Source organism: Nicotiana tomentosiformis, chromosome 7, assembly GCF_000390325.3.
Source record: "Nicotiana tomentosiformis chromosome 7, ASM39032v3, whole genome shotgun sequence".
Classification (NCBI taxonomy): domain Eukaryota; kingdom Viridiplantae; phylum Streptophyta; class Magnoliopsida; order Solanales; family Solanaceae; genus Nicotiana; species Nicotiana tomentosiformis.
Genome location: NC_090818.1, coordinates 71,075,076 through 71,093,041, shown reverse-complemented (window position 1 = coordinate 71,093,041; position 17,966 = coordinate 71,075,076). Strand labels below are relative to the sequence as shown.

The 17,966-nt window shown below is 36.7% G+C and overlaps 2 protein-coding genes across 2 annotated transcripts; both read left to right on the top strand.

The window, feature by feature from the left end:
* The first annotated feature begins 454 nt into the window (after positions 1–454).
* LOC104116063 (PRA1 family protein B4-like) lies at positions 455–1,520 on the top strand. The gene has a single exon (XM_009626846.4). It carries the CDS (start codon positions 633–635, stop codon positions 1,293–1,295), a length of 663 nt encoding a protein of 220 aa, XP_009625141.1. The 5' UTR covers positions 455–632; the 3' UTR covers positions 1,296–1,520.
* An 11,502-nt stretch (positions 1,521–13,022) lies between these two features.
* On the top strand, positions 13,023–16,212 carry LOC104116064 (probably inactive leucine-rich repeat receptor-like protein kinase IMK2). Its single transcript, XM_009626847.4, has 2 exons — positions 13,023–15,211; positions 15,308–16,212. Exons 1-2 carry the CDS (start codon positions 13,321–13,323, stop codon positions 15,928–15,930), a joined length of 2,514 nt encoding a protein of 837 aa, XP_009625142.1. The 5' UTR covers positions 13,023–13,320; the 3' UTR covers positions 15,931–16,212.
* Positions 16,213–17,966: the final 1,754 nt, after the last annotated feature.

Below are 17,966 nucleotides of genomic sequence, written 5' to 3'. Positions count from 1 at the left end.
ATTGTTAAAATATATATCAGTTGTTACCAACATACAAACCAATTATCAAGTGTGCATTACATTAGACAAAGTGATACCATATTATAACCACACAAAAATATAACCGAAAGTGATAACATGACATTCTAATGCCACCATTAACATCTAAGAACCAAAATATAAGTTTTTACTAATCTTACAGCCGCCATCATTCTCACTCTCTCTCAAAATGAATAAAATGTGTTAAGACGTCTCAGAAATTTAGGTTCCGTATTTTTATATGATAGGTTTTACGGGTTGTGGATTAATGTATTTTTTTTAAATGATTTTTTTAATTTGATGATTTTTCGTTAGGTGAAGGGTATTTTTAAAAAGATTTACTAACGATAAGGGTATATGTGGCATAATAATAATATAACGGAAGTGTAAATATGAATAATATACCACAATAAAACCGTATATTTGACCTTTTTCCAAAGAAGAAAGAAAAAATATAGGGAGTGAATCCACCGACGAATATCGATTCTCATTTCTCTCTCTGTCAGAATCGTAACAATTAAGAAAAACTCCCAACTTTGTATAAATCGCCCCTTATTTACTCTTTATTACCTATTTTCTCTCTCTTTCCCTCTCTCACAAACAAAACCAAAAAAATGGCAGCCACATCTTCACCAGCAGTCCTCCCAACAATCAACGCACCACCCGCCATCGATACGGCGCAACAAATCGGCCCGACACCAGCGTTCCGTTCATTCATCAACCACATCTCCACTACAGTCCAAACCGGTTTCGCCAACCGCCGTCCCTGGTCCGAGCTCCTCGACCGGTCCGCTTTCTCCAAGCCGGAATCATTGTCCGACGCCACTCTCCGTATCCGCAAAAACTACACCTACTTCCGTATCAATTACCTCTCTGCCCTTGCCGTTGTTCTTGCATTTTCACTCATTACAAACCCTTTTTCCCTTCTTGTCCTCTCCGGCCTACTCGCTGCTTGGCTTTTCCTTTACCTTTTCCGCCCTTCGGATCCGCCTTTGGTTATATTTGGACGGCAGTTTTCTGAGAGGGAGACGCTGGGTTTGCTTATTCTTTCAACTGTGGTTGTGATATTCTTGACGTCTGTTGGAAGTGTGCTTGTTTCAGCTCTAATGATTGGTCTTGCGATTGTGTGTACGCATGCTGCTTTTAGGGTCCCTGAGGATCTTTTCCTTGACGATCCACAGGACTCTCCCGCTACTGGGTTTCTCTCTTTCTTGAGCGGCGGTGCCGCCAATGCTGCCGCCGTAGCTGTCGCCCCTGCTGTTGCCTCTAGGGTTTGATCAAATATTTTGCGGTAGTTTCTTTTTATATAATTTTGTGAATGATTTACTATGTTAAGTAGATAAAAGAATGAGAGAAATGGGATGAAAATAATGCTCTATGTAAGATGTACTTAATATTTTTTAGACGCAAAACTGGGAATTTGTAATTTGGATCTACCAACTCGGAGGTTTATTTACTGTCATTCGTTATAGAGAATGATGTTAATGGTTGTGATTGATTCATTTCTGCTAGCCTCATTGGGTTGATATTGCGTGTTATTTTTATAATTGGATTTGGTTGGTATTGATCAGATCTGGATGTTTTGGTATGAACAGAGACACGATTTGGCGGTATAACAAAGATTGATTGATGGGGTTCTGTTGGGGTAACCAGGCAGTTGATTTCTTAATGTTATGAAGTCTCTTGTTATTTCAGTTGGTGAAAGAACAATGAAGATGAGATGATCACAAATGGCTTACGTACAAAATGTTAGATGTAGCACTTAATTTTGGTTTTCTTATAATTCGGATTACCAACTTGGGAGTCTAGTTAACGTTATTTGTTATGCTGAATGATGTCAATCATATATGCTGATTCACATATCTGCTTATCTCTTTGGATCAGTTGATCATGTTATTTTTAGAATTGGATTTGGGCAGTATTGTTCGAGTCTGATGATGACTTTTGTATGTGCATACTTACCGTAATTTCCATGTTACATGGACCTTTCATTGGCCTTGATGGAGCCATTTCAAATAGGTCTGACAGATTGTGGCAGCTTCTTCAAGGTAAACTACAAATCTAGCAACTAGTCACCTGTATCAGATATGTCCACTTAACTTATGTTAATATATCATTTATAATTGTTTGGACATGCCTTTTTTATATTGATGGACTTGATATTGGATGGTGTTGTTGACCAAGATTATGATGTGCTTTTGTTCATGTGCTTTTTCCATATCACAGATAATCTTTTTGCTATACTTGTGGGTGCTGCATGATGTATTCGTATTTTGGGTAGTGATGGATTCTCCTTAGCACATGGCGGCAAATATGTCGGCCTAAAGAAGTTGTTTAGCCTATAGTCGACCTATAGAATGTCGGCCTAAATATGTCGACCTATAGAATTCTTTTAGTTATCATTTACATTGAGATATCTTGTTGTATACATCAATTTGCAATGTGTATGCTGATTCCTTGCTTCAGAGACTACTGTTTTTTGGCAAGTGGTTGTACTTTGATTAGAATCATTCAGGCTTGTTCATGGCATCTTTGAATTGCTGATGACCACACAAAGGCTGAAGGCTTTTTCTGTTTGTTGTTGGTGGTCTGTTGTGGTTAATTATCTGGTGTTGCTGGAAGAAGTTGATACCGGAAAGGTGAGATCGTATGTTGGTTCAAAGTAACTAATTGCATGAAGATTGTGGGCGAAATGCATTGTTTGCCTCTTAAATTTGCTTCTTTTTTATTGATGGAGGCCACACTGGCCAACTGTGCCTTTAATCAAGGGATGATAAGTGAATGCAGGGAAACCTTTTTGATGTAAATTCTTCTTACATCTGAACTCGTGTTGTCTGGAGCCTTCACAACATTGTTCATATGAATAAAATTGTGGCAGTTGGTTCATGTCAACGGTTGTCTACTAGTACTTGTGCATGTAATGACCAATAAATTCATATATTTGAAGTTCGAAATCGATCTTTTTGCTGATTTTTGCGTGTTTGAAGCTAATGTATCTTGTTTATTGCCTATTTGTTTTATAACTTTATTCTTAAATGTTCTATGAGTTTCAAGTTGGTCTCCTATTTATTTATGTTAGGTAAGTGAATCTTCACTCCAAGTTACGTTTTGTATTGATAGCATATTTGTGCTAGAGCTGACAGTATGGTGTGTTATTTAGTTTTATATTGAGAAACTACACTATAAAAAACAGATCCCGGTCTCTACACTGTTACGGGAGATGGGGCTTTCTGTATTAGGAAGAATATGAAGTTTTTCCTGTTGTTGGGCTCGGAGAAACCGGAAAGGGCCATGAAACCGGGAGCAAAGTCACGTTTATGTAGAAGGGGGTTGTAGCATAAGGAAAAAGCTTAGGAGAAAGCACTTCTTCTAGAACAGTTGTAGCATAGAAACGGGGAGCAAAGTCGGTAAATTTGTCTACTAAGGAATTAGGCTGAGGGGAAGTAATTACCGAAAGTTTTTTGTTTCTTTTGGATTTTTGTTTGTGGTTTTCATAATTTTCACCGACTTCATTGATAGCTAGGCCATACCTTTGGTGCAACTTTGGATGCAAAAGAGAGTTCTTGTAAAACTGCACTGTTTCACGTGTTCATTGCAATGTTTTTTTTTGACCCCAACCTGTATATTAACAAAAAGAAGTAGCAGAGTGCGGGATGGGGACTTATAACCTCATCCCATCCCACAATACAAAATATGAGGCTTATCATTTGCTATAGTTAGCATGCCTTATATATACAAGAGGATGTAAAACACCCTTTAGGTTAGGATTAGGAACCATTTACAAAAGCTATACAACAAAATGGTTCTTTCTAGGCTTGATTCTAAAATTAATCAGTTGGTCCTTATCTGTCTTCTAGGTAGCTCTCACCTTCCCAGGTAGGATGTCAGCCTCCATGAAGAAAGTAGATGATCTTCTTTGTGATCTCCAGTTAGCAAGATAATCAGCTATACAATTACAACAACAACAACAAACCCAGGATGTTCCCACCAGGTGGGGTCTGGGGAGGGTAGTCTGTACGCAGACCTTACCCCTACCTAATGCAGGTAGAGAGGCTGTTTTTCAATAGACCCTCGGCTCAGGAAGGGTAAGAAGAAGAAGAGGAAAGCAAGGAAGGAAGAAAGAAGGAAGAGAAAAGAAAAAGGGAGAGATAAAAGATAAGTAGTACCAAATAATAGCAACAGGGAATACAATACATGAGGTGAACAAAACCACATAACGTAACAAAAATCTAAGAATATGAAGGGACATAAGTGCTACTAAGACTATCGGTGAACAACTAAAAACTACCCACTAACCTTCTACCTTAATCCTCGACCTCCACACCCTCCTATCAAGGGTCATGTCCTCAGTGAGCTGAAGCAACGCCATGTCCTGTCTAATCACCTCTCCCCAGTATTTCTTAGGCCTACCTCGACCTCTTCTCAAATTCTCCAAGACCAACCTCTCACACCTTCTAACAGGAGCATCAATGCTTCTTCTCTTAACATGTCCGAACCATCTCCAGTTGGTCCTTTCTAACAAAAGCTATACAACAAAATGGTTCTTTCTAGGCTTGATTCTAAAATTAATCAGTTGGTCCTTATCTGTCTTCAAGGTAGCTCTCACCTTCCCAGGTAGGATGTCAGCCTCCATGAAGAAAGTAGATGATCTTCTTTGTGATCTCCAGTTAGCAAGATAATCAGCTATACAATTGGCTTCTCTAAAGCAATGAGAAAAATAGAAGTTGCCTTCCTGTATCAACTCCAAAATTTGCTCCAGAATGTGAGAAATTTGCCATGGGATGGAAGAAAGGTTGTTGATAGCATTGTTTAAAATCTGTGAATCAAATTCAACAAAAATCTCCTTGTAACCCTTGTCCAGACAACATTTAATTTCCATGAGAATGGCTTTCGCTTCAGCCATATTATTTGTGCAAACACCAAAAAAGCTAGAGAAAGCTATCACCAAGTTTCCTCATTGTTCTCTCAAAATACCACCTCCTCCTACTAGGCTTGAATTTCCTTTACTGCATCCATCTGTGTTGAGTTTGAGGTATCCATCAGGTGGTTTTCGCCATTTGACAGGGATAACATTGAGAGCTGGTTTAATCTTTTCTAGAATAAAGCATAGATGCTTCCAGTTATTAAACTTAGGAAAATTAGCAAAATTGCTGGTGATAAGAGTACTCATATAGGATTGAATCTGGTAGATTAGCCTTTGAATGGAGCTACTTCCTTCACCATATCTACCTGCACACCTCTTTTTCCAGATCTCCCAACAGATAATGCTCGGTAAGCATTGCATGATAAATTCTAGAATTTTATTATTACTCTTAGTGAGCCACCACTTAATAAGATTTTGCCTTAAATCACCAACGAAGGGAACTCCAAACGAATTTCCAAATACATTCCAGGCAGCTAGAGCACCATCACTTTCCACAAAGATATGATTAATGGTTTCAGCTTTTGGGATTCTGCAACATGAACAACTAAAAGTTCCAATAAAACCAAATTTTGATGGTGATATCATGGGTAGGCAATCTTCTATTTAAAAGTCTCATCATGAAGAATGAGATTTTAAAAGGAAGCTTCTTGTGCCAAATTTTGCTAGCTGTAAAAGTGTGGTTCCTGGTCTGTTTTAGCTCCTGCCATGCCGACCTGCAAGAAAAAGCTCTAGTATTAATAATGGTCCAAATAGGTTGGTCTTTTTTAGTTTGTGTAGGAGGTAAAGATATAATATTTCTAATCATATCTTCAGGGAAAACTTCTCTTAATTTAATCATATTCCAAGATTCCTCCCGGGTAAAGGATGATACTTTCTCTTTTCCTTTACTATGGTCAATAATCAAATTGGCCAATGGGCCTTGATCCAACCATTTAGCCCACCAAAATGAAGCATCTCCATTTCTCAATCTCCACATGATATATTTTTATGTATCCTCTTTTATGTCTATCAACCTCCTCCAGATTTATGAGTGACCAGATTTCCATGTAACTACAACAGGGTGGAGTTTGTTACAGTACTTGGCTTCCATAAATTCTCTCCATAGCGAGTCTCTGGTCCTTAAATTCCACCAAGCTTTTGAAGCAAGAGATTTGTTGATGTCATGAATTGATCTAAAACCTGCACCACCCTCATTCTTGTCCCAGCATAATGAAGCCCATGAGAACCAATGGTGTTTGTTACCTCCCTCAGAGTTTCCCCAGAAGAAGTTAGAGTATTGTTTCTCAATTATCTTCAGAGTGGTCTTAGGTGGATTGGTAGCAGCAAGGATATGTATAGGACTAGAGCAAAGTACTGCTTTAATTAGAACTGCTTTGCCTCCAAAGTACATGAGTTTTCCATTCCATCCTTGAACTCTTTTCCCAACTTTGCCTATAAGCTCATTAAAGTATTCTACTTTTTTTCTCCCTATGTTAATAGGAGCACCCAAATAGGTGAAAGGAAATTGTTTCTTGGAGAAACTAGTCAGTTGATTGATGGAGTCAATTTGTGTGTCCCCAACATTCGGATGCACGTAGAAATAGGACTTGTTATAGTTGATAACTTGCCTAGAAATATTAGTATAATCTTGAAGACACTGGTTGATAATCTGGATGGATGTATTATCAGTTGAACTGAATAAAATGGTGTCATCTGCATAAGTTAGGTGGGTAATGCATGGATGCTTCCTCATTTTATATGGAATGAAATCTTGGCATGCTGTAATTCCATTCAATATTATAGAAGGAAGCTCAGATGATATCACAAAAATGGAAGGGCAAATCGGATCTCCTTGTCTGAGGCCCTTGACGATTTGAGAAAACCTTTCCTCGAGCCATTCATGGCAATAGAGTACCAAATGTTGGAGATTAATCTGAATACCAGGTCTATCCAAGTTTCAGTGAATCCTAAATTCCTTAGCATAGGCATAGGAAAGACCATGAGACTCTATCATATGCTTTTGACATATCTATTTTGATTATGATATTGTCTCCATTTTTGTCTCTGCTTATATTATGTGCAAGCTCCTGAGTAAGCATTATATTTTCAGTGATAGCACTGCCTTTAACAAAACCAGATTGATTAGGAGATATAATTTTTGGTAGTATCTCTGCTAATTTGTTATTCATGAGCTTGGAGATAATTTTAGAAGTCACATTTGCCAAGCTTATTGGTCTGAGATCTGTCATAGCTTCAAGTTGGTCTATCTTTGGAATGAGGACCAAACAAGTATGTGTAATGAATCTGGGTAGCTCATTTCCTGCAAAAAAGAAAGAAACTAAATTAGTTAAATCTCGTGCAATGATCTTCCATGCTTCTTGGAAGAAAGCAGCTGTGAGTCCATCTGGTCCGGATGCTGAGTCTGGATTCATTGAGAAGACAATTTTCCTAATTTCTTCCTCTGTGGGAACTTTGATGAGGTTTTCATTGTCTTGTTGATCAGGTTGGGTATGCAATCCAAGCAACTCAAATCTAACAGTTTCATTAGCTATTTGATCTTCATCATCCATTCATTGGTCATCTTCATTCTTGATCCTTTGTATAGTCATTCATTTTATTTTCCTGGTGACAGAAGCATGGAAGAAACTAGTATTCATATCTCATTCTTTAGCCCTTTGAATGTTGGCTTTTTGTTTCCAATAGGCCTGCTGAATTTCCAAATGTCTTGTAAGTTCTGCCTTTTTCTGATTAAGAATAGATCTGTGTTGCTCAATGTTGTTCACTATGGACTGTTCTTCTAAGTTATCAATTTCTTTCTCAATATCCTTAGTATATGCAAATATATCCCCTAGCACTTTCCTAGAACAAGCAGATACTTTAGAACTTGAAATCTTAGTTTTCTGATGGAATTTCCAGTAGGGATTACCCTCAATATGAGTATCCCAAGCCTCTTTTATAAGTTCTCTGAAACCATCCTGCTTAGTCCATATGTTCAGAAACTTAAAGTACTTTAGTGGGGTGAATTATGGGCTGCAACTTTAAGAAGTAAAGGAGCATGGTCAGAGTTAATCCTCGGTAAGTGAATGATTGATGATTTGGAGAGTTGTTATCCCAAATGTGATTCACCATAGCTTTATCCAGTCTTTTCCATATCCGTCTATTTGGTGCCTAGTCATTACACCACGTGAATTTGTGCCCCAAAAATCCTAAATCAAATAAGTCACAATCCAGAATGCAATTGATGAAAGGGAGGGCTTTTTGATGCTTATGAGGAGTACCCCCTTCTTTTTCTTGTGCTTCAGTAATGCAGTTAAAGTCTCATGCAACACACCAATGTAAAGAAGTGCCAGATAATCTGTTTAAGTCATCCCAAAGGGGAGTTCTTAAATTAGATTTAGTCTTGGTATACACAATAGAGAACATAACATCTTCACCATTGTTCATATGCAATGTACATGTAAGAACCTGTTCTTGGTCATCTACAATGGAGCAATTCAGATCATCTTGAGCAAAAATCCAAATTTTACTATTGATGTTGGAGAAAGCTTGAGAGAAACTCAGTGCTCTCTTGTATCTTTGAATCTTATCAATACTACCTCAGGGTTCAAGGATAGCTATGAAAGTGAGATTGTTGCTAAGTTTGAGAAATTTGAGTCTTTCAAAGGCATTCTTAACGCCTCTAATATTCCATATGATTGTATTAATCATGAAAATTTTGGGTAGGGGCTGTGAGCTTTAGCTTTGGACCTTGTGAGAGGGTTATTACCACCCCCTCTGTTTTTACCTCTTTTGTATGATCCTTGTCCTCTAGGAGACAAGTTAAGGGTACCTGTAATCTCTTCAAATTCTCTACTAACATCAGGGCCAGAGAGAGCTTGAGGACTGAATCTGTCAATAGTTTGGTCTTCAACATTGTCTTCCTCTGCACTTTCTATTTCAGGTTCTTCTTCTTCACTTGATGTGTTTCCATTGATGCTCTCATATTCATCTTCCCCATACGATGTGATATCATTAATATGATCAGGAGGATCATTTTCTTAGGGAGGTATATCAATTTGAGTAGGCAAAACTTGCAGGTTAGGTTGTACCATCTGAAGCTGATCGTTTGCAAGGGGAGGAGTGAGTTTGTTCTTTGAGGAAATCTCCTGAATATTATCATCCTCTGGTGATTCTGGGCATAGGATGGTGAATCTAAATTGGTATTATTCTTTGTATTAGGAGTGTTTGAATTGGTGTCTTATTCATTTTGTGTTTGCACGGGAGTTTGTTGTGGAGATATAGTATTCCTTTCAATATTGACAGCCTCCTTTTGGTGATTATTGGATTGAGTTGCAGGGGTGTTCTTCATTTGGGGTTTAATGTGGGTATGCTTCTGGGCTGTTTGTTTTGTCTGAGATATAGCTAAATGGGAGATAATATTCTTATCAGTGTTGGTAGTCTCTTCCTGGTGCTTGTTGGATTGTGGTGGAGGTATGTATGTATTGGTTAGTATAAGCTCTAGTTGGATATTACTCTGGTTGTGCTTGTGAGCATCTTGTTCTGCTTGTGAGCTAGTGTTATCAGTGTTGGCATTGTTCTTTTGAGATGTCTTCAAATTTGATTGATGGTCCTGTATATTGGATTTAATGTTGTCCCTGTGATCGGTAGTAGCCTGTTGAGTATTTTGCTTCAACACCTGTTGAGTCTGTTGTTGGTTTTTAGGTTGGCCTTGATTGTGCTCCTTCTGAGGTTATTTATTAACCCTCTCGTATCTTTGGTTAGTTCGTCTTTTGTTTCTTCTCCTGACTTGTTGAAATGGAGCCTCCTCATTGTTATTTTGTTCTTTTGGTTGTTCCACATCTTTGATAATTTCTCTCTTTGCCTTTTTCCAAGTTTGCTTTCCTTTTCCTTTCCTGATCATTCTTTTTTGAATAGCACTCATTCTCAGAGTGTCCTTGAAGGCAGCTATACTGGCATTATTTTGGAACCTGTTCATATTCCACTTTCAACCAAAATCCATCTTCACTAATGTCTTCCAATTTGATGTAGCGCACCCATATTTCATCATCTTTCTGCTTAGATATATCAATCTCAATTTTTTTCTTGGCTACATTACCCCCTAGATTTAGAGTAAGTAGCTTGGTCCGGTGCTAGAGCTTGACCAACAGATGAAAGCATTTTTTTCAAAATGTCTCATTTGTATAGGTGCCATGGTAACTGATGGAGTAATATCCAAACTGGGGCTAATGGGGTTTCAATTTCTGGGACAAAGTCTGGTGTCCAAGGACCTAATTTCATTGTGCATCCAGCTAAATTGATGAATCTTTTGAAATATATGAAATTATAGTCTGTGAGGGTAGTGAAATCTAGGTACACATGTTTAGGATCAAAATATGCAATTTTGATGGTACCTTTCATGGGGAATTGGCTGATAAAACTTCTTCTAATATCTTCCATTGCAGGTTTACCATTCAAGAACCTCCCAACCAGTGTAAGTTTGCAATCCTCTGCTAAATTAACGAAATAGTCTTCGACAGTGAAGAATACAACATGTTTTCCCATACGAGTCCCATGCTTTACTTCAATTGCAGGCTTCGGATTTTCGAGATGATTTACCCCTTTGAGTTTTTCCATGAAGGATGGCTTAGAGTTAGAGATTGCATGTGAATTTTGGGGTTGTTCTGGGTTTTGGGGATGGGGCTGAGAGATGTTGATGAACGAATTGTTGGTATGTATATGGTCGTCCCAGTTCGGGGATCATTTTTGTGCTCCATACGTGCTGGTCGGACACCGGCCGGTATGGAAACCAGACGACGCGTGAGTTCGTTGGTTATTATTTGGACGATTGAGAGGAGAGAGGAGAGAGAATTCTAGCCGTTACGAATATTTAGTTGATTTCTTCATATAAATATAGTCAACTTAAACGTTACTGGTTTCCCGGGAATGCATATTCAATGCTCTAGGTTCGCCACTGCTCGCAACATAATTTTTGTTGAATTATTTTTTTCAATGCCTTCTGTACTTCAGCATACACGTTCTTGATTTTATTCTTCATTAGCTGATATAGATTTAATGTGACAATGATATGTTTGTATAAGTAAAAATTCTAAAGCAGATTATCTTTAGAAATATTTAATCTTCAGGCTTCGGTGTCTTAGATTTTAGGTCTGAACTTGGATGGCCCGTTCTGTTTATATTTTTCTGATAAATCTGGAGAATCACACTGAAATTAGGTGTACTAATTCAGATGGCCATTATCGTGGTTTAAGCTAGTAAGGAGTTATGTTCGTGCATACTGTTAAGTATTAACAGCAAAAGATACGTTGAGCGACGAATACCACTTTAACCATGAGTCAAGGTTAATAGAAGTGAGGTGGAAAAGAAAAGGTTAATAAAAATGCTGCTTATATGTACATACCCGAATTAGAACACTTGTATCTTATTTGAAATTCAAAACAGTTAAACATTTCATGTGGGTTGTGGTTTTTTTTGTTTGGGATGAACCAAGGTTAGCTTTTGATTTTCGATGTGAATTTGGATAGTGAACACTTGGGATAGTAAAAATAAAATTTATAGTTTATATTTGTTGTGAGCGAAGTTTTACTTTAATGCGGAGAAGTTAGTCCGAACACATCCGTATTTAGATTCATACCATCCTATGCATTATTTATTTATTTGGCAATTATTATTCAAGGGTTTTAACGTTTATATACTAGTGTATAATACTGTTTTGCATTGTCAAATCAATTAAAAGATATTTTAGCTACAAGTAATTGTTCATTTAAATAAAATTAGTAACTTAAAAAAATAGAAAAATTAACTTAAACAGATGTCTGTCGCCCAAAAAAATAGTCGATAAATAAAGGCAAGTAATTAGTTACAGCAAGTTAAATTATATTTAAGTGTACAATTTTTTATTTTATCAGTTTTTAAAAATCTTTCTCCATAGCAGTGTTTTAAAAGGCGTTTTCGGGCGAGTCCCGGGGCGGGCATACCAAAAACGCCCTGAGGCGATGGTGTGAGGCGAAAGTCTCAAGAGGAGTACGCCTAGCAATTCGGGGCGTACGCCTAGCAATTCGGGGCGTACGCCTAGCAATTCGGGGCGTACGCCTAGCAATTCGGGGCGTACGCCTAGCAATTCGGAGCATACGCCCGGGCGTTCGGAGCGTACGCCCCGGTGTTTGAGGCACATTTTTTTAGTGATACGTAAGCCCCGGAGACTTTTTCAAATTAAAACAAAATTTGTTGAATAAGTCCTTCATATAATACCCAAATCCTCAAAAGTCAGCTTGGTAATTAATCAAAAGTTTTAAAAAGGAACTGAAATGTATTAAATTGAAAAGTCAAAACCTTTTTTATTAATTGAAGCCCCTAATTCATAGTCTTTCCCAATTCTTTATCTTGTCCGCTAGTCTGCTAATATCTTCCAAAAGCAACGAATATTCAATTTTTTTTTACAAATACAAAGAGAACTCCATTTTTTTTTCATAGCAGCAAGTTCAAAGTTCAAATTATAGGTTAGTCATCCTTTTTGTCCCCCATGTAGAAAACTTTATTCTTTTCGACTCAAGTTAGTTGTGCTTCTAAGTAGCGTATAATAGGTTGTTTTGACTAGTTTTTTTGTGGGGATGGAGCATATCTATAAGTATATTTTTCACACATTTATAGTTTTCTTCAATTTTTATGTAATTTTACCTGTTTATAAATATTTACTGTAATTATATTATTTTATAAAATATTAAAAACTAAATACCCGCCCGTGCCTCGGGGCTTTTAAAACACTACTCTATAGGACGTAAGATTACAATATACGTACTAAAAAAAAGAGGAAAGGGGGCAGGGGCAAGACGAAGTCAAAGTAATTATAACGTTCCAATTAGGAAGGTGATATAAGCTATAGTTTATTTATTATTGAGCCACAGTATCACTAACTTGTTGACTATTCACCCTTTGCCTTCCCTATCAAAGTAGCCGTTGGAAGTCATCCGCGTCAAACACGGGGGTCCTCTTGTTTCCTAATGTGGACCAATTTAACTCTGCTCTCACCTCTCTCTACTACTACTAATGTTAACAAAGAAACAAAGCAAACATGTAAAATAGTAAGAAAACTAGCCGTTGAGGAACCTTATAATAATTTTTCTAAAGACTCCTTATTCTCTCTGCTCATTTTGTCTTCAACCTTAACCGTTGCTCCTTAAGATTCCCTCCATTTTCTCTATCTTCACTTACATCTTCACATGCTTTGTTTCAGTCTCTCATCTCTCTTTCTCTTTCTTCTCCTAGTATTTATCCCTTTCTTTCCCCCTTCTCTTCATTTAATTTTCTTTCTCTTCTCTCAAAACATATCTTGAAAAAGTTCCATTCTTTTTTCTCCTTCTGCTTCTTCTTCTGATTGAAGATTCTGAACCTGTTCTAAGTTTATGGATAGGTGGAATACTTCACTGAGTGGATATTACAACTACCCTTTTCGATTCTTGCATTTTTATTCCATTTTTATTGTGATTGTGTTTTCTTCCATTTTCCCTATTATATCAGCTGGGAGGAGGTCAGATGGGGTTATTGTAACTCAAGCTGATTTTCAAGCACTTAAGGCCATTAAACATGAACTGATTGATTTTAGAGGAATCTTGACAAGTTGGAATGATAGTGGTTTAGGAGCTTGTGCTGGTGGATGGATAGGTATAAAGTGTGTTAATGGGGAAGTTATAGCTATACAGTTGCCTTGGAAGGGATTAGGTGGCAGAATCTCTGAAAAAATTGGTCAATTACAAGCTCTTAGAAAGCTTAGTATTCATGACAATGTTATTGCTGGTCTTGTTCCAACTTCGTTGAGTTTCCTTCCAAATCTTAGAGGTGTTTATCTTTTCAATAACCGGCTTTCGGGTTCAATCCCACCAACCATTGGCAGATCTCCACTTCTTCAGACTCTTGATCTTAGCAACAATCAGCTCACTGGTACTATCCCTCCTAGTCTTGCAAATTCCACAAGGTTATACAGACTCAACTTGAGCTACAATGCACTTTCAGGTTCAATCCCAGTAAGTTTTACTCAATCCCCTTCTCTTACTTTTCTTGCACTTGAACATAACAATCTTTCTGGCTCTATTCCTGATACTTGGGGTAATGTTGTTGTGAACGATAAGTCTTATCAACTTCAGTATCTTACCCTTGATCACAATCTTTTATATGGGAAAATTCCAGCTTCAATTAGCAAGTTAAGTATGCTTGAGGAGATTAATCTTAGTCATAACCAAATTAATGGGACTATTCCTGATGAATTAGGTGCACTTACAAGGCTTGCTCTTCTTGATTTATCTAATAATTCCATAAATGGAACTATTCCTGTTAGTTTCTCCAATCTTTCAGCTCTTGTTACTTTGAATTTAAAGAGCAATCTTTTGGATAACCAAATCCCAGATGTCATATATAGATTGCAAAATCTTTCAGTGTTGGATTTGAGTAAGAATAAGCTCACTGGCCATATTCCTGCCACCATTGGGAATATTTCTAGGCTCAACTCACTTGATTTATCTGAAAACAATTTCACTGGTGAAATCCCAAACTCTCTTGTTTCTTTGGCAAATTTGACTTCTTTGGATGTCTCTTATAACAATCTTTCTGGGGTTGTCCCATCTCTTCTTTCTAAGAAGTTCAATTCAAGTGCTTTTGTTGGAAATCTAGAGCTATGTGGATATAGTCCCTCAACTCTATGTGCTTCACCACCTCCTCAAACTCTTCCTCCTTCTCCTATTGGTGGGGTTGCCAAGCCTCGCCATCGCAAACTTAGTACTAAGGATATCATTCTCATAGCATCTGGAGCACTTCTAGTTGTTCTACTTCTTTTGTGTTGCATGCTACTTTGCTGCTTGATTAGGAAAAAGGCAAATTCGAAAGCAAAAAATGGTAGTAAAGCCAGTGGCTTAGCTACCACAGGGAGAGGTGCAAAGCCGGTTCCAGCAGCAGCAGCAGGTGCTGAAGTTGAATCAACAGGTGGAAAGCTAGTCCATTTCGATGGACCATTCGTGTTCACAGCGGACGACTTGTTATGTGCCACTGCAGAGATAATGGGAAAGAGCACTTATGGAACAGCATATAAGGCTACATTAGAGGATGGTAATCAAGTTGCTGTGAAGAGGCTGCGCGAGAAGATCACAAAAGGGCAAAAAGAGTTTGAAGCTGAAGTTGCTGAATTAGGCAAGATTCGACACCCAAATATTTTGGCTCTTAGAGCCTATTACTTGGGACCTAAAGGAGAGAAGCTTCTTGTCTATGACTACATGCCTAATGGAAGTCTCTCATCCTTCCTCCATGGTAAAGTTTCTACACTCGCTGTTTATTATATTTATTTATTATTAAAGTTCACGTATAACAGTAAAGTGAAGTATCATATTTGTGTTCTATATGCAGCTCGAGGTCCTGAGACAACAATAGACTGGCCTACAAGGATGAGGATTGCTATTGGCATAACAAAAGGCATCTGCTTTTTGCATACCAAAGAAAACATAATACATGGGAATCTTACATCAAGCAACATACTACTTGATGAGCTAAACAACCCAAAGATTGCAGATGTAGGCCTTTCTAGGCTTATGACAAGTGCTGGAAACACCAATGTGATTGCCACTGCAGGCACACTAGGTTATCGTGCACCAGAGCTTTCAAAGATCAAGAATGCAAGTACTAAGACCGATGTCTATAGTGTTGGAGTTATCATTTTGGAGCTCTTAACTGGAAAGTCACCTAGCGAGGCAACAGATGGACTCGATTTGCCACAGTGGGTTGCTTCCATTGTAAAAGAGGAGTGGACTAATGAAGTGTTTGATGTGGAACTTATGAGGGATGCACCTAATATTGGTGATGAATTGCTTAATACTTTGAAACTAGCTTTGCATTGTGTTGATCCAACACCAACTGCTCGGCCTGAAGCTGAGCAAGTACTTCAGAAATTGGAGGAGATTAAACCAGAGCTGATGTTAGCAGCCACCAGTTCTGGAGATGATGGCGCTGCAGTTCAAGAAAAGAGTGAATAAACTCAGTAAGGTTTGATTGCTAGAAGTGTATTGAAAAAGGTTTAGGAGTTTGAGCTTTTTTACTTGATTGATACCTATTTATTTATTCTTTCATTTTTTTTTTTGATCTAGTGGAGTGAGTTGTTGTTTCCTATTAGTTCTATTAGTAAACTGTATATACGAGTTTCTGATTGCTGCATAGATGAAAAACACATTTTGTTCAATTCACTTTATTCTTTGTAATGTAATGAAATAATAGTATCTATCTTTTTGATGAAATAAATGATAGCTGTTGTTGTGATGTGACTATTCATTTCAGAAATTCTTTCATCCAAAGCCAGAACCCAGTTATAATAATATGGTTGAAATTAATGTCAAGATGGTTTAGATAATTACATAATTTACTGAGAAAAGACTATTACATATTTTGCGACATTTACTTACCCTTCCATATCTTTTTTAGGTACTACTATCTTTTAAGGCCCATATTATGTCTTTTAAGGTTTTTGCATATCCCTTAATAAAAAACATATGATCGTCTTAATCATAGGATCAATTAGAACCAACTTCTTGTTTTTCTAATACGTGAAATTAATGAAAGGAACTGTACAAAATGACAGTAAATGGGAAAGAAAAAAAGAAGAAGAGAGAACTAACACATCTCTACAAAGTATTATTCCATTAGTCAGAACAGAGAAAAACATATGTCTTTTAGGACAATTACATAATTGCTGAGAAAAGACTATTACATATTCCATTAGTCAGAACAGAGAAACATCTCCATTTCAAACTGGCTAATTCCAAGTAAACCCAGCTTTCATTTTAAGTGCTTCATTGGCCAAGGAATTTGCATATTTTGTTGGCTTCTCGAAAATCATGTTTATTTAGCTCTAAAAGATGATCTGAAATGTTTTACCTTATTAAAAAAAAAGAAGAAGATGATCTTCAATGTTTTGACCATAGCGATTAGACAATTATCTCTTTTAGGATACACTAATTAAGCTTAGTGGTTTCGGCCGGTATTTACAACATCGAAATGCTTTGCTACTTGAGCCAAGTGAAAGGCTGAGTCCTTTCATACAAAGAAAAATATCTTTTGTACCAAACATACTTCTTTCATTGGATGACATTATTTGATTGATTACGCGAGTTCAGAAAGTAAAGATAAACTAAGGGGATGTTTTAAATTTTAAAACTATTTTAAATGAACTATCAAAAAATAATCTCTTTTAATGAAAAGATTTTCCAAGAAAATATTTTTAATGTTTTGTTGATAAAAGAAGTACAACTTATTTTTTGTTTGTTATACCAAACACAACCTGTCATTATTAGTTAACACTAGTGAATTCATTCGCACTTCGCACAGTTATTAAAGATGTCATATTATGTAAATTTAATAAGTGAATTTTGTTTTATTTTTCATGTAAATGCACCCAAAGTTTAATTTTTAAGTAGATTAAATCACAGAAAAAATATTATTAGAAATATGAGTTCACACTAAGGGTTGGTTATCATGTAATTGTTATAATTAGGGGTGTACAAACTGAACCCAAAAATCGTACCAAACCAAAAAGTCAAATCAAACCGATTAAAAAACCCGATTAGGTTTAGTTTGGTTTGGATTGGTATTAAGTAAAAAAAAATCCGAACCAAACCGACATATAAATATATAATTTTTATATATACTTTTAAGACTTTTTATAGAATTTTCTTTAAAAAATATCAAGAAATATTTGTGATTCTCTTATGAGATGTAATATTCAATTAAATATGAACTGCTCCATATTTATTAACTTTAAATAATGGGTTATATGATCACTTTCTTATCAAGTGTTAGTGAAATGTGTTAATCTCTTTGTTCTTCCATATTCATATGTCAAAATCTATTAAATTCTTATATCTTTTTTGAATTTGAAATGATATTTTGATAACTTAAAATTAAATAAAATATATCATTATATAGGTTCATATTTATTTTTAATTATTAAATTCGGTTAACCTTGAAAGTGTACATCAACGTAAAATTATTGTCAGATGAGTAAAAAATACCTATCATG

What these genes read in the sequence shown, in the direction of transcription:
- LOC104116063 (XM_009626846.4), top strand. Translation starts at nt 633, where the DNA reads ATGGCAGCCACATCTTCACCAGCAGTCCTCCCAACAATCAACGCACCA.
- LOC104116064 (XM_009626847.4), top strand. Translation starts at nt 13,321, where the DNA reads ATGGATAGGTGGAATACTTCACTGAGTGGATATTACAACTACCCTTTT. An exon ending in TCTCTCATCCTTCCTCCATG is followed by an intron (nt 15,212 to 15,307) that starts GTAAAGTTTCTA and finishes TTCTATATGCAG; the next exon opens with CTCGAGGTCCTGAGACAACA.